Source organism: Pan paniscus, chromosome 5 (genome assembly GCF_029289425.2).
Source record: "Pan paniscus chromosome 5, NHGRI_mPanPan1-v2.0_pri, whole genome shotgun sequence".
Classification (NCBI taxonomy): Eukaryota; Metazoa; Chordata; class Mammalia; order Primates; family Hominidae; genus Pan; species Pan paniscus.
Genome location: NC_073254.2, coordinates 98,987,090 through 99,003,786, shown reverse-complemented (window position 1 = coordinate 99,003,786; position 16,697 = coordinate 98,987,090). Strand labels below are relative to the sequence as shown.

Sequence of the window (16,697 nt, the reverse complement as noted above, 5' to 3'; positions counted from 1 at the left end):
ATAAATGGGATGCTGGCATACTTCCATTGTTTTTATTTCCTTAAAGTTACAGTTGTGTTTTAATGAGTCAGACCTTTAGAATTTATAAGTAGTATAAAGTTTTGAGTTTTTCTTTCAAACTTTCGGTTGTAGAGCTGGGCTTTTTCCTTACTCTTTTACTTTCCCTTTTCCAATACAACTCCATCTCCCAAGCCTCCAGTGAAAAATTAATAACTTCTGTGTTCTTGAATAAGAAAATTATTGTTGATTGCAGTATAAGGGGGGGGGAGTATGAAATAAATAAGAATTATTAGAAAAAAGGGACTCTTGATAAGGGGAACAGGAGTGATTATTAAGAGTTCTAGGACTTGCAGTCATCATAAAAATCCTGTGCGAATCCCTGCGCTGAGAAGTGATGCTTTGTGTAGTAATAATCATAACACCACCTGTTTTCCCTCTCCTAGGACTACAGAGACATCATTGACACTCCAATGGATTTTGCTACTGTTAGAGAAACTTTAGAGGCTGGGAATTATGAGTCACCAATGGAGTTATGTAAAGATGTCAGACTTATTTTCAGTAATTCCAAAGCATATACACCAAGCAAAAGATCAAGGGTATATAATTACATTATTTTCTTTTATGACTAGATTAAGTTAGAGGAGTGTGTTAAATGACTAAATGTTGCTTTACTTAAAATTTAGGTCAAAGTTAACTTTCTGTTACATTCTTAATGTTGTCCTACTGGAAAAAGAAATTATACCTTTCTACTCAGCTCCTTGTATGAAATAACATTGATGTTATCTTTGATGTCTGGGAATGGTTACTTTTCTTGAAGTAGTGTGGTTGATGCAAATTGTCCTGGTATGCACCAGAGCCATCTGGCCTTGAGTTTTCTAGCTATTATCTGCCTTGTGGAGCATTTTTGCGAAGATTTTTACAAATAAGTAAAAACATAATTTAACACTCTGACCAGACATGACATCACAAAGGAGTGCTATATAGCAACGAAATGAGAAAGAATAGATGCTAGTCCTAGATAGAAAACAGGTTCAAACCTTTGGGATAGTTTCAGTGTAATAAAGTTGACAATAAGTTTTGTCTGTATGAGCCATTTGAATTTAGAGTCGGACTTTTCTTTAAGAATCTCAAAACTTGGAAGATTTCTGTTCTAAACACAAAAATACATAATTGTTAAAATGCTTCAGTTTACCTTTTCATCAAAAGATTAGGAAAAAGGGATGTAAAAACAATAATTAAATTCTAAATAGTTTTTATTGGAAAAATATTTACATTACAGTATTTACTGAACAAACGTATTTTCCTCCAAGGAATGGTTGAACACTTTTTTTTTTCCCTCACAGATTTACAGCATGAGTTTGCGCCTGTCTGCTTTCTTTGAAGAACACATTAGTTCAGTTTTATCAGATTATAAATCTGCTCTTCGTTTTCATAAAAGAAATACCATAACCAAAAGGAGAAAGAAAAGAAACAGAAGCAGCTCTGTTTCCAGTAGTGCTGCATCAAGGTATTTAATTTCTTTTAAATACCACTAGCTGATCTATAACTTTCATCTAAATGATAGAACTTGGTGTTTTTTAATACTTCCTTTACTATTCCCTATATTGCAGAATGATAATTTGACATGCAAGTTCCTATGATGTGGAGGATTTTTAATCTTTTAACTAAAGCTATACTAGTGTAAGTGCTTAAATTCAAACTGCTAAATCTATACAGTAAAACAGCATTTTTAGGATAGTGATGGCATCATGCTTTCCGTCATATAACTTTAGCATTTACAGCGATCCTTCACTAAATATCCACTTTCAAAGGCTCACAATCATATGAAATCCACTACAAATCTCATATTTTAACATATTTCATAATAGTACAAATATTGAATCCAAAAATATTATAAATTGTTTTATTCGTTCACATAGAGCTATGAGAGTGACTGACAATACTATTTTATTTACAGCCCTGAAAGGAAAAAAAGGATCTTAAAACCCCAGCTAAAATCAGAAAGCTCTACCTCTGCATTCTCTACACCTACACGATCAATACCGCCAAGACACAATGCTGCTCAGATAAACGGTAAAACAGAATCTAGTTCTGTGGTTCGAACCAGAAGCAACCGAGTGGTTGTAGATCCAGTTGTCACTGAGCAACCATCTACTTCTTCAGCTGCAAAGACTTTTATTACAAAAGCTAATACATCTGCAATACCAGGGAAAACAAGTAAGACTCACTTTCTAAATTGAAATGTATATGATGATTTTCTTAATTTAAGCTTTTACTTTGCCAAATGCAATATACTGAGTTTTAGTAATTCCTAGCAGACACTGTTGTTTTTGCCTTCTTTATTAATTTCCTATTTTAAAAAAAAGTTTTTAATATGAAGAATTAAATTAAGGTTTAGGTCATTATAGACTAATGCTTAAAAATGGCAACTCTGATCTAAACTACCTGAATTTAAATCACAGTACCCACACTAGCTAGCAATTTGCCAAGACTTGCCTTCGAAATTTTGAAATGATGGGACAGCTTCTAAAAGGGCTGAAACTATTAAGAGTTTCTAGTTGGATACGCCTTTTTCCTATTAGAAAGTAGCTTTCCTAAGAAAGCTTTAAGCATCCTTCAGGTTTTGTTGTCTTGGCTAATTCAAATAATTCAGGTTAACCTTTTTTCTTATCTTTAGGTTCAATAACTCTTAATTTTTAACTTTTTGTTTGTATGTTTTAGTACTAGAGAATTCTGTGAAACATTCCAAAGCTTTGAATACTCTTTCCAGTCCTGGTCAATCCAGTTTTAGTCATGGCACTAGGAATAATTCTGCAAAAGAAAACATGGAAAAGGAAAAGCCAGTCAAACGTAAAATGAAGTCATCTGTACTCCCAAAGGCGTCCACTCTTTCAAAGTCATCAGCTGTCATTGAGCAAGGTAAGGTATTACTTGTATCTTTCAAGATACAGTAGATCCTTATTATAAATAATGCTTTTGTTGGAATCAGCATTTATATCCACTTTTCAGGTTGCCCACTTAAAAGTCACACATGTGTATTAGTTGATAAATTTACTGCAATGAGCTATTATTGTGCCACTGCACTCCATCCTGGTAAACAGAATGAGACCCTGTCTCAAAAGAAAAAAAAAAAAAAAAGAAATAAATCTTCAAAGTTTAAATTAAATAGGGTATAGTTAACCCAGTGTAGCATTCTTCACTTTTCTAGAAAAATGTTTAAGTAATTATTGGATCACAAAACTACTTATTTTTCTAGACTGACTTTTACTAAATAATAATTCATTGGGGTTGTCTACAACTGTAGAATACAACTTTTGACACCTTACTGTTACACTTCAAGTTCTTTCACCTCCAGGTTTTTATTGTAAAGTCTTTATGTTTAAAAGATGAAGAAGGTAAATAATAAAATATGCCATGTGACATGTTAAAATAATATGGCTTCTTGGCAGCAGACAGCCCAATAATAAGCGTTTTGCATCATGACTTTCAAAGTGTGTCTAAGACATTTCTTCATTGTTGTCTTCAGAAACCTCTCTCAAAATTTAATTTCTCTACTGAAATCTTATTTTTGTTAATGGCATTGGGATCTACCCGTGTAAACTTAAAATCAGGGAGTCATCCTAGCCTTCTCTTCAGCAACTGAATCTGTTCAACAGCTTTTTGTTTTTGTTGTTTCTCCCTCCATAACATCTCTTAAATCTATTCTCTCCTCTCCATTCTCACCTCCATGACATTATTTCAAGGCCTACATAATTTCTTGCTTGGACTATTTTCCTAGTTTCCTAACTGGTCTTCCTGCCTCAGTTCTCAACTCTTTCTTAACCAGTCCATCTCTCATATTGCAGCCAAAGCGATCTTTTTATTTCTCTCTAGCACATGTGGATGTGTGTACGTACACACAGAGAAAACACTTCCTTGCCTTCAAATCATATATGGAAACATTTTAAATTTTTTGCCTGTTACACAAGACTCTTTATTACTTGGCTCTTGCCTAACATTCCAGGTTCTTTTACCTTCTTTCTCTCTTTTGTATCCCAGTCATCCTAAACACTTAGAAGTTCCTGAGTCTTTGTTCTTTTCTCCTTTTAGGGGAATGTCTTTTTTTCCCTCCTAGTTTAATTGTCTGTTGCCTTTCACGTCTCACTTAAAATAACGTCTTCTTTAGGAAGTCTTCTCCTGGCTTCTTTAGATAGAATCAAGCACTTCCTTTTTTTTTTTTTTTTTTTTTCCAAAAAAAGACAGGATCTTGCTCTGTCACCCAGGCTGAAGTGCAATGGCCTGATTTCCATTCACTGCAACCTCTGCCTTGCCGGTTCAAGCAATTCTTCTGCCTCAGCCTCCGAAGTAGCTGGAATTACAGGTGTGCGCCATCACACCCGGCTAATTTTGTATTTTTGATATAGACAGGATTTCACCATTTTGACCAGGCTGGTCTCAAACTTCTGGCCTCTGGTGATCCACCCCACTCGGCCTCCCAAAGTATTGTGATTTCAGATGTGAGCCACCATGCCCAGCCAAGCACTTCCATCTTTATGTCCCAGAAAACCCTGTTCATTACCTTTGGTGGTACTTATAATGTTGATCATATTATTCATTTTCACATGTCTGTATCTCCAAAGAATCTGAGCTTAATGTGTTTACTCATTTTTAATGCCCATTATACAGAAGATAATAAGTGTTTGAATAACCAAAATGCTTTGCATATGAGTGTTTCACATTTTTAATAATCTGCCCCCTTTCTGAACTGAATTTAGAGTTTGAATAGTATATTGGCCTTGCTTCTTTTTATTCATGAGTCCTAGAGAAATCAAATATATATGATGAATTGGTTCTAGCATTATGATAGCGGAGGTCTGGTATCATAACCCGTTTGATTTTTAATTTTTGAGTATTAGAAATACTCGAGTACTGGTACTGTATAGAAATATCATTATCTATTAGTTAACATTAACAGTGTTTTATTATAAATAATGACACCTAAATTAACTATTTAGAATCAAGCAGTGTTGTCTAGTGGAATATAATACAAGCCATATATGTAATTTTAAATTTTGTACTCACCATGTTCAGTAAAAACAGGTAAAGTTAATTTTAATAATATTTTATTTATTCCATTATATCCAAAATGTTATTTCAGTATTTAATCAGTATTTTAAAATATATACTGCTTTGGTATTTAAATTGAAATTTAAATAAAAATTTAGTTCCTAAGCTGCATAACTTTTCATGTGCCCAGGACAACACAGTTCAATATCAGTGGTTTTTAAACTTTTTTAAAAAACTTCTGAATTCCTTTTTAAGAAAGCTGCATTCATTCTTAACCTTTTTACATTATATATTGCTTTATAAAGTTGATGAGTCCTATAGTCCCTGTCTCAGAAAAATGTACATAAACATATCCATACAAAATTTGGGACCATTACAAGGGATTCATGTAGTCCTTAAAGCCTATCTTCTGTAGTAGGTATATGTACTGGATATTTAGAACCCTTGTAGTCATAATGTAAAACGAAAGAGATTGACAGAATCCCCTGGCAGTTTAAATGTCAGTTGCTCCATAGGAAATACTTAACTACTTTATGTCCACACCCACATTTTTTCCCAACCACTAATCTAAAGAGAGTCATTTCACTATGGGGGTCAGGAATTAAAAGCTTTGCATTTTCTGTCTGTACTTGGCTCTGACCTTTGGTAAGTCTCTTAACCATGTTGTTTTGTTTTGTTTTGTTTTTGAGATGGAGTCTCCCTCTTGTCGCCCAGGCTGGAGTGCAGTGGCGTGATCTCAGCTCACTGCAACCTCCGCCTCCTGGGTTCAAAGGATTCTCCTGCCTCAGCCCCCTGAGTAGCTGGGATTACAGGCACCCACCACCACGCCCAGCTACTTTTTGTACTTTTAGTAGAGACGGGGTTTCGCCATGTTGGCCAGGCTGGTCTCGAACTCCTGACCTCAGGTGATCTGCCCACTTTGGCCTCCCAGAGTGCTGGGATTATAATCGTGAGCCACTGCACCCGACCAACCATGATTTTCTTATTTACAAAGTACAGTTCCAACCTGTGACCAAAAATGCTGTTATGAAGATGTATTCTCTTTAAAAGCAGTTTCCATCTATGAATTTCCTCAAAAATAGAGCATTGCAAATCACCTACCATATCAAATAAAAACATGTCAGAAATTTGGAGGGAAAGAGAGTTAGTTACTGGTAGTTCCTGTGGCATATTTTTCCTTTATCCTAAGTTATAGCATTTTTTTCTACAACAGAAAGGTAATTCATCATCTCCAGATCCTTCAGGTTTAGAATTTGATTGCCAGATTTTCTCTCCTGTTTTATGAAGCATAATGGCCTTTTATCATGGAGTTTGTTACAGTGGGATCTTAATCATGATAATGGTGGCACACATAGTGATTTTGATTGATATATACAGTATTTCCTAGGATTATAGTCATTTGCCATTTATTACACAAGGAGATAGGACTTTTCAAAGCCTGTGAAAACTGCCATTTAGTTGTTTTTAAATCCTCTTTAAACAGTTCTAAGAAGAAAGTTTTTGACCAAGAGTAACTTATTTCTAAGTTAGGAATAAGAAACCTTTAGTCATCCCAGCTTTATAATCAATCACAATGTTAACTTAGATAAGTTACTTATTTTCTATGAGCTTTACCTCCCTCATGAGATCGTTAAGAATCTTTTAATTAGAAAATAAATAAGATCATTGAACTATTAGTGTTTTCTAGGTTCTTTTTTCTCATCTTAATAAAATAATTTGGATTATGTCATTACATATAAGTATACCAATGGGGCCTTACTGACAAGTTTGAGAGTCAAACAAAAAAAGAAACTCCATATATTCAAGTGTACTGTTGTTCCCTTTTAGGAGATTGTAAGAACAACGCTCTTGTACCAGGAGCCATTCAAGTAAATGGCCATGGAGGACAGCCATCAAAACTTGTGAAGAGGGGACCTGGAAGGAAACCTAAAGTAGAAGTTAATACCAATAGTGGTGAAATTATACACAAAAAAAGGGGTAGAAAGCCCAAAAAGCTACAGTATGCAAAGCCAGAAGATTTAGAGCAAAATAACGTGCATCCCATCAGAGATGAAGTACTTCCTTCTTCAACATGCAATTTTCTTTCTGAAACTAATAATGTAAAGGAAGATTTGTTACAGAAAAAGAATCGTGGAGGTAGGAAACCCAAAAGGAAGATGAAGACACAAAAATTAGATGCAGATCTCCTAGTCCCTGCAAGTGTCAAAGTGTTAAGGAGAAGTAACCGAAAAAAGATAGATGATCCTATAGATGAGGAAGAAGAGTTTGAAGAACTCAAAGGCTCTGAACCCCACATGAGAACTAGAAATCAAGGTCGAAGGACAGCTTTCTATAATGAGGATGACTCTGAAGAGGAGCAAAGGCAGCTGTTGTTCGAAGACACCTCTTTAACTTTTGGAACTTCTAGTAGAGGACGAGTCCGAAAGTTGACTGAAAAAGCAAAAGCTAATTTAATTGGTTGGTAACTTGTACCAAAATATTTTACTTCAAAATCTATAAAGCAGGTACAGTTAAGGAATAAGTAGAACTAAGGCTTCTGCTTCCTTGCTGCTGTGGTGGAGTAGGGAATGTTATGATTTGATTTGCAAAAAAACAAAAAAACAAAAAAAAACAAACTTACGAGACACTTCACTTCTTTAAATGAATATATATATATATAAATATATACATATATATTTTAAATGTTTGCTATTTATTACCCTTAGATAGGTTATGCATTTTCACATTCATTTCATTCACTGTTTGAAACGAAAGAAATTGATCTATAATGAATTCCTGATTTATTTATAGAAAAGACAGTTCTGCTACACTCTTTAGGAGCATAATATTCCTAGTGATATAGCATTTCATGTTAAAATGAATTATTTTTGACCAAGTGAGGTACATTTCTATTGATACAAGTCATGCCCCTAAAAGATAGATGTTATACAGAGTAGCAGTGAATTAAGAAATGTTTCCTCTAAAAGATAAATATAAAATTTCCACCATTTGATACCCTAAACAGTTTAATTTTAATTATAGAATGTTCATCTACAAAGTATCTAGAGGAGGCTTTTGCTTTATTCCATTTCTGCCAAACTTAAGAGAAAATGTACTGATGAAGGGAAACATATCCACATTGGAAAACATTTGACTGTCTAATTTTTCAGACCTTGATTCTTATATCACTCAATCTCTGTTTATTGTGCCAAAGACTGAGAATCAGTGCAGTGGAAAGCCTGTTTTTGACTGTCAGGACAGCATACACTTTTCAATATTGGAAAGGCTATATATTCTAAAGAGCAAGTTATTAAAGAGTTATGCTGAGATATATCTTTTTTGGTACTAATAGAAAATAATGCACTGGTGGGTCCTTTGACAGAGATGTTCTAGAGGAAATGTTTAAGTGGTTAAAGGATTCAAGGAAAATACAGGAAAAAAGGTATGGGATTTGATGTTTACTTGTTGATCTGGATTAATGTCATTTCTAAACTTTAGACATATCTAATAGCCTAAAATGACTTACAAAGAAACGTGTCTGTGTGTGTATGTGTATATATTGATAAATGGGTATAATTGAATATATATACAAACACATACTTATATACTATTACCCAGGTATAAATTCTTTTTTCAGGATTTTTTAGATAGCAGTAGAATAAAAATAATTTTAAAATGTCATACTTTATAGTTTAATTTTAAGGGGGAAATTGGTTATTTTCAATTATTAAAGGTTAAAATAGGCCAAATCACTTTTTATGCAATCATGTTTTATACAGTGGTCTCATTGCACATTGTGTTTTTTCTGCACTTTTTACGGTATCCTTATCATGCTGGTATGTCAATATACACCCTAAAGAAAAACTCCATTTAATGATTGTGCCTTGTATTCTATTATTTTTTGCATCATTAGTAAAATTAAGTTGTCTATTGTAAATGATAACTATATGACTTAGGAGAATGTATTGCTATATGTACTGCTATGGAAAAGGAAAGCAGTTATTTATTTGTTTATGGTACAGTTAGTTATTTTATACCTTAAAAACCAACATACTTACCATTTCTATTGTTTAAAAATTACTGTCCATTTTTTAAAAAATTTAAAGAATGTAGTATTTTCTGAGGACTGGTATGGTACAAAAATGTAATCAAAATTTTCAGATACTACATTTTTAAAAAGTGAGGATGGGGAAAATATGTATCAGCATGACCCTGATGTAGAAAAATAAAGTCTGCAATTGAACCTTGGCAAAATACATTACATAATTATTTCTGATAAGGATAAATATTAGCTGTCATTTAACTGTCGTGAAGAATGAAAAAGTGATACATTTGGGCTTTTTAGATCATTTGTAACTAAATTTGTACAGAAATTCTCCTGTGAAATTAAGTAAACCATTTTCCAGATCTTGACTGCATTGCTGAGATTTTGCAGTTGAAAAATAATTTCAAAATTTTCAGGTTTTTTGTATATTTATTTTTTTCTAACAAATATATTTAACTATAAAATTAAAATTCAGTAGTTAAACTCTTCATAATGCAGAAATGGATGGCTTGATTGTATAGAAAAATGAGTCTTTCAGTTACACCATTCTTGAAAATAATAGTGTATGTTTGAAATTTGTCATTAATTAGTTGCTTTTGAAGGCAATCTATTTGAAATATGTAATTTCCTGATGTTATCTGCATTGTGTTAAGAAAAAAATAATAGGCTATAAAATCAATTTTTGTAAAAAAAATGTACAGTTTTAAGTTGTGTACAGAAAAAGGAAGAGCGTACACAGTCTTAGAGTGGAATATACCTCTAGTACAGTGTATGTGTTAATTCCAACTCAAGCAAAGAAATGAGTATTTACCATCTTTCCTATAACATGTAAATGTATTATTCCTGTTCTACAGACACTGTATATTTATGACCTTATTTGGACATTATTAGACACTGGTTTCTTAGTAAAGCACAGTAACTTGGATGAGATTCTTTGTAACCGAAACACTTAAACATGCATTAGTAATACCAATATATTTAGATTTTATATTTTTATAATTTAGCTTCTATGCATTACAGAAGTTGAATTAAGAAATTTAAGTCATCACCATATTTTTGTTTTCTTTACCACTTGGGAAAATAATCCTCTTTGAGGCAGTAACACTATGTATGTACTGTTAATAGGCCAGAAAGAAATGTTGGCAGTTGTCTTAGGTAAGCAATAAAAACATCTCCAATTTACTGAAAGTTCAGAAATATAACTCTTACATGCATGGAAAGTGTAAACCAATTTAGGTATTTCTAAGTACCCAACCCTAGTATTCTCTCCCTCAACTCCAACATTCTCAAGTCCCAGATGAAAAGTTTCAGTGGAGCATTAGTTTAAATATTTAGTCTAATCAGAGACTCACAGCCCTGGGCAATAGATATATAGCTTTTTAAAATTTTATCCTTTGTGACCTGCTATAGTGGCATTGGACTATTTTCTGCATGTATTATAAACTAAAGATTTTTTGGCCTTATTTCAATTGTTTTTATTGCACAACTTCACTACAAATTTAAAGACTGCTGGCATTATTATAAAACTGTCTTCCTCCAATCCAAGTAAATAAGTATGTGGAATATTTGTGAGCTGGATTAGGTAACATCTGAGACTTGGGATTGACTAAATTTAGTTATCACTTGGAAATGAATTACATAAGATACAGTAATCAGAGAAAATATCTTTATGCAGCATGTATGTTAACATCTAGAACTGTCCCTCATCTGCAGTGCAGTAGATGAATCAGACATTTTAAGAAATGTATTCAAATATTTTTATCTTATATGTTAGCAGCATTTACATGTTTTCAGATATGATTTGTAATATAAATTAATTTCTCCAGTTAACAATGTTTACTTCAATTCTGACATTCCATTTTATACATATATACCTACTGTATATCTCTCTCAAATGTCAGCTAGAAGCAACTTTTTCAGTTTTCTATCTAATGAAAACGGATATATTCTGAATGTTTTTGTGACCTGAAATTTATTTTTGAGTAGGTTGAAAGGACCAAGATACTTGAGTGATTAAAGGGCTGTAAGTGTTCTGTTTATATGCAGGAGTTACATGATTTTAAAAGTCATAATAGGGGAAGTAGTTTTATCATCTGATTACTCCTATTAACCTAAAAAGTATTTCTAACATAACAGGTTGAGCAGTGGTTTTGTTACACTTAGGCAAGAATTTATTTTCCCATTAAAATTTGAAAAATACACTTTTCTTTGCTTCTATTTCCCTTAGTTCCCCTAATTTCCAAGTGATCTGAACTAAAATTAATATTACATTTACTAAGAAACTATTTTTGTTAATTATACCGAGCAAAGTTTGCTCCAAATGAAAAGTCATTACGAACTATGTATAGTACCCAAGAAAAGGTCAAATTGAGTCAGAAGACTGTAAGTACCACTTTTGGCGCTCCAGAGATAAACCTTGTACACACTGCAGTAGAACAGTGAGTAGAAAATATGAGCTATAAATAGATATTATTTTTAGTTTTGATAGCTCTGTGTTGAAATACTTTTTTAATGCAGATAAAAATTATCAGGAAATTAACCTTATGGCACAGACCAAATACTTAGTGCATGGCTGAGTTTCTACAATTCAAGGAGCCAAGAAAATAGGTTCAAGATGGAATATAGTACATGCATATAAGGCAGATGCACACATGCTGGTTACTTTAAGATTGTGTGTGTTGATTAGTCACAATGATAGACTATAACATGAGACAATACAAAGTTACATTTTTGGACCATATTAAAACTGCAAGAAGACAGGGGTCTTACTGAAGATCTTTTAGAAAACTTAAATCCTGTCACAGGATATTTAGACATGTGTAGAATGTAGCTCAATTTTTAAAAAGTAACTGACCTAGAGGGTGAAAGTTGAAACTGACACATTTTCAAATTAAGATTATGCTTATTTTGTACAGAAAACAATGTTTAAACACAAGCAGATCTGTTGTATGTAATAAGTAACACAGAGTTTTAAAACAAATTAATTATTTAGCTTTATTGAAGTTTGTTTTTTTCCTTCCAAACCTGGAGTATCATATTATAAACAGCAGTTTCACACCAGAATAGCAGTGCCCTTTCTTTTTGTACATACTGATTGGACCTTTCTTTACTGTTACGTGGACACTTTCTATGTTAGTTTTGATGCATAATTCTTTGAATCCTTTTATACAAACTAGAATGTATGTGTAAGAATACCTGTCCCTGCAATGTAGTAACTACAAACTTATTTTTAAATAAATAGAAAACTTGTTTTTCTAAGCTATTTTGTAGAGCCTCATGATTTATTATTTGCTTTTTAAAGTTTTTTGGCATCACATAAAGCACTTAGTACATAATCTCAACAAGCTGCTTACCAAAGTGGTCATATGGCAGATACCATTATGTAAATGCTGGTTCATTAGAGTTTCCAGTGCCCTGTGTGTTTTGCAAAGTGTGAAAACTGTCAGTTAAAAAAGATTTTTGGGTGCCGAAATGTAATTTAATTCCAAAACAACTGAAGGTCAAAAACTTATATGCCTTTTTATGTGTACATTTAATAAAACAATTTTATTGATTTCTTACCGTGAGTAAGTTACTGTGATGAGTGATAAATACTTCACTATTCAGATACTTTCGTAAGAGATACATTTCAGTGGAACACTTTGCATAAATATTTTCTCAAAAATGTGCAATTTCTGGGAAAAAAGGAATGATGAAAGGGAAAGAAGGTTATTGCAGTTTTCCTAGAAATTTTGTCAGATTGGCGTGCATTTTTATTGACTTACTAAGAATCCCAATTTTAGCATGAAGACCATTAGATATGAATACATAAGGCCATAACATTTCAAATTAAGCACATGGAGTGATTTGTAATTTTGTGTTAATTTCTCCCTAAGATGTTTTGTTAAAATGATTTTGTATAAAATAAATTTCTAAGTTGAGGAAGGAAGGTAAAAAAAATTCCTTATAACCTTTTCTTTATGACGTCTGCTAATAACAATACCTAGTATATACTTAGAAGAACCAGCCAAGAAAAATTACCTTTCAGCAACCACTCTTTACTTATTTCTGTTTTGTAATAATACCAATTTTATGACCCAGGATTCCCCAGTATTTAACGGAAGTAAGATTAAAGACCAAAGCACAAAACCTCTGTTCCTTGCAATATAGTACTTCGTGTTTGTAATCAATGTGTGGTAAATTTAACACATTTACCACTTACTGATTAGTCTTTGGGAAAAGAATGGTGGAAGTCATTCAATGAAATACCTTTCTACCTAATTGGTTAGACATACTGGCAGCACAGTTTAATGAACTGGCCTGGAGTTGGGAAATGGGAATTTGACCTTCATTCCTGACAGGAAGTAGAGGAACCCCAGCAAAGTCGTATCTCAGAGCTTCATTTTCCTCATCTGTAAAGTTTTAAAAGTTGATTAAATTATCTGTGAGGTCTAATTCTGTTCAAATAGCCAGTGGTGATAATCTCATTTGTATACTGTCCTCTGTATTCATGGCTCAACTTTGGCTTTTATATTTAGTCCCTAAATAGAATACATCATTTAATGTGTAGCTTCCAGACAAGCTGTGTCTTGCGGCCATGACCTGATTGTTGTTAAGTGTGAGGTTTTCTGAACCCTTAGCAGAAGGACTTTTAATGTTTTTACAACACACTATTGTATTGCTATAAATTGTGAATTGCTTTAAAAGTACATGTTTACTAATAAAAAGAAGTACAGGCACACTTTATTTTATTGTGCTTTGCATTATTGCACTTTGCAGATAACTGGTAACCATGCATCCAGCAAGGCTGTCAGTACCATTTTTCCAACAGCAGGTGATAACTTCATGTGTCACATTTTGGTAATTGCGATATTTCCAACTTTTAAAATCTCATTCTATCTGTCCATGGTGATCTGTGATCAGTAGTCATTTATGTTACCACTGTAATTGTTTTGAGGTGCCACAAACCACACCCATATAAGATAGTTAATACATGTTCTGTGTGTTCTGACTGTTCCAATAAATGGCCATTCCCCCCTCTCCCTCTTTTTGAGACTTCTATTCCCTCAGACACACCAATACTGAAATTAAACCAATTAGTTACCCTACCGTGGCCTCTAAATGTTCAAGTGAATAGAAGAGTCTCAAGTCTCTCACTTTCATCAAAAGCTAGCTATGATTAAGCTTAGTGAAAAAGGCATGTCAAAAGCCAAGAGAGGCTGAAAGCTGAAACCATTGTGCCAAACAGCCAAGTTGTGTAAGCAAAGGAAAAGTCATTGAAGGAAGTTAAGGATGCTACTTCAGTGAACATATGAATGATAAGAAAGCAAAGCAACCTTATGGCTGATAAGGAGAAAGGTGCAGTGGTCTGGATAGAAGATCAAATCAGCCACAATATTCCCTGAAGCCAAAACCTAATCCAGAGAAGGCCATTAAAGCTCTTCAATTCTGTAAAGGTGAGAGAGGCAAGAAAGCTGCCAAAAAAAAAAGTTGGAAGCTAGCAGAGGTTGGTTCATGATGGTTTTGGTTTTTGTTTTTGTTTGAGACAGAGTTTTGCTCTCGTTGCCCAGGCTGGAGTGCAAAAGTGCGATCTCAGCTCACTGAAACCTCCACCTCCTGGGTTCAAGCGATTCTCCTGCCTCAGCCTCCTGCATATCTGGGATTACAGGCGCCTGCCACCATGCCTGGCTAATTTTTGTATTTTAAGAAGAGAAGGGGTTCACCATGGTGGCCAGGCTGGTCTCAAACTCCTGACCTCGTGATCCGCCCGCCTCAGCCTCCCAAAGTGTTGGGATTACAGGCGTGAGCCATCGCGTCCGGCCTGGTTCATGATGTTTAAGGAAAGAAGCCATCTCTAATAAAAGTGCAAGGGGGTGCTGATGAAGAAGCAAGTTATCCAGATGATTTAGCTAATATCATTGATGAAAATCTATACAAATTTTCAATGCAGATGAAACATCCTTATATTGGTAGAAGGACCAATCTAGGACTTTCATAGCTAGAGAGAAGTCAATGCCTAGCTTCAAAGGACAGGCTCTCATTGGGGGCTAATGCAGCTGGTGTTAAGATGAAGCCAGTGCTTCTTTACCATTCCAAAAATTCTAGGGCCCTTAAGAATTATATTAAATCTACCCTACCATGCTCTGTCAATGGAACAACAAAGCCTGCATGACAGCCCGTCTGTTTATAGCATGGTTTACTGAATATTTTAAGTCCATTGTTAAGACCTGCTTTCCAGAAAAAAAATAAATAAAAAAAAAAGATACCTTTGAAAACACTACTGCTCATTGACAACCTGGTCACCCAAGAACTCTGATGGCAATGTACAAGGTGATTAGTGTTGCTTTCATGCCTGCTAACACAACATCCGTTCTGCACCTCACAGATCAAGGAGTAATTTTGTTTTTCAAGTCTTGTTATTTAAGAAATACATGTTGTAGGCCAAGCACAGTGGCTCACGCCTGTAATCCCAGCACTTTAGGAGTCCAAGGTGGGTGGATCACCTGAGGTCAGGAGTTCAAGACCAGCCTGGCCAACGTGGTGAAACCCCGTCTCTACTAAAAATACAAAAATTAGCCAGGCTTGGTGTGTGCCTGTAATCCCAGCTACTCAGGAGGCTGAGGCAGGAGAATTGCTTGAACCTGGGAGGTGGAGGTTGCAGTGAGCCAAGAGTGCACCATTGCACTCCAGCCTGGGCAACAACAGCGAAACTCCATCTCAAAAAAAAAAAGAAAAAGAAAGAAAAGAAATACATGTTGTAAGGCTATAGCTTTCAGAGATTCCTCTGAGGAATCTGGTCAAAGTACATTGAAAACCTGGAAAGAATTCACCATTCTAGATGCCATTAAGAACGTTCGTGATTCATTGGAGATCAAAATATCAACTTTAACCGAAATTTGGAGGAAGTTGATTCCAACCCTCATGGATGATTCTGAGGGTTCAAGAATTCAGTGGAGGAAGTCACTGCAGACATGGAAATAGCTCGAGAACTAGAATTGGAAAGTGGAGCCTAAAGATGTGACTGAATTGCTGCAATCTCATGATAAAATTTGAATGGCTAAGGAGTTGCTTCTTATGGATGAGCGAAGTTTCTTGGGATTAAATCTACTTTTGGTGAAGATGCTGTGAACATTGTTGAAATGACAACAAAGAATTTAAATACTACATAAACTTAGTTAATAAAGCAGCAGCTGTTTGAGAGGATTGACTCCAATTTCGAAAGTTCTACTGTGGGTAAAATGCAATCAAACAGCATTGCATGCTACAAAGAAATCTTTTGCGAAAGGAAGAGTCCAATGGATGCAGCATACTTCAGTGTTATCTTAAGAAATTGACACAGCCACCCCAACCACCACTCTGATCAGTCAGCAGGCATCAACATTGGAGCGAGACCCTCCACCAGAAAAAGATTATGACTTTCTGAAAGCTCAGATGATCATTAGCATTTTCTAGCAATAAAGTATTTTTAAACTAAAATATGTACATTGTTTTTAAGACACAATTCTGTTGCACATGTAACAGACTAACAGTATGGTATAAACATAATTTTATATGCACCAGGAAACAAAAAGTTTGTGTGACTCGCTTTATTGCAATATTTGTTATATTTTGGTGGTCCGGAACCAGACTCACAATATCTCCAAGGTAT

The 16,697-nt window shown here is 34.3% G+C and overlaps 1 protein-coding gene across 4 annotated transcripts in view; it reads left to right on the top strand.

The window, feature by feature from the left end:
- PHIP (pleckstrin homology domain interacting protein) overlaps nucleotides 1-13,795 on the top strand; it is a 143,668-nt gene extending 129,873 nt beyond the window's left edge. For 3 of the 4 annotated variants that reach the window (XM_034962411.3, XM_034962409.3, XM_034962408.3), the window contains 5 exons: nucleotides 444-596; nucleotides 1,344-1,507; nucleotides 1,958-2,217; nucleotides 2,722-2,919; nucleotides 6,874-12,328. In XM_034962411.3, the coding sequence (XP_034818302.1) occupies nucleotides 444-596; nucleotides 1,344-1,507; nucleotides 1,958-2,217; nucleotides 2,722-2,919; nucleotides 6,874-7,511 (1,413 nt within the window). In that variant the 3' untranslated portion in view covers nucleotides 7,512-12,328. Of the gene's footprint in view, nucleotides 1-443; nucleotides 597-1,343; nucleotides 1,508-1,957; nucleotides 2,218-2,721; nucleotides 2,920-6,873 lie in introns of all 4 variants that reach the window. The other variant, XM_034962410.3, reaches the window with a different exon arrangement.
- The last annotated feature ends 2,902 nt before the right edge of the window (nucleotides 13,796-16,697 follow it).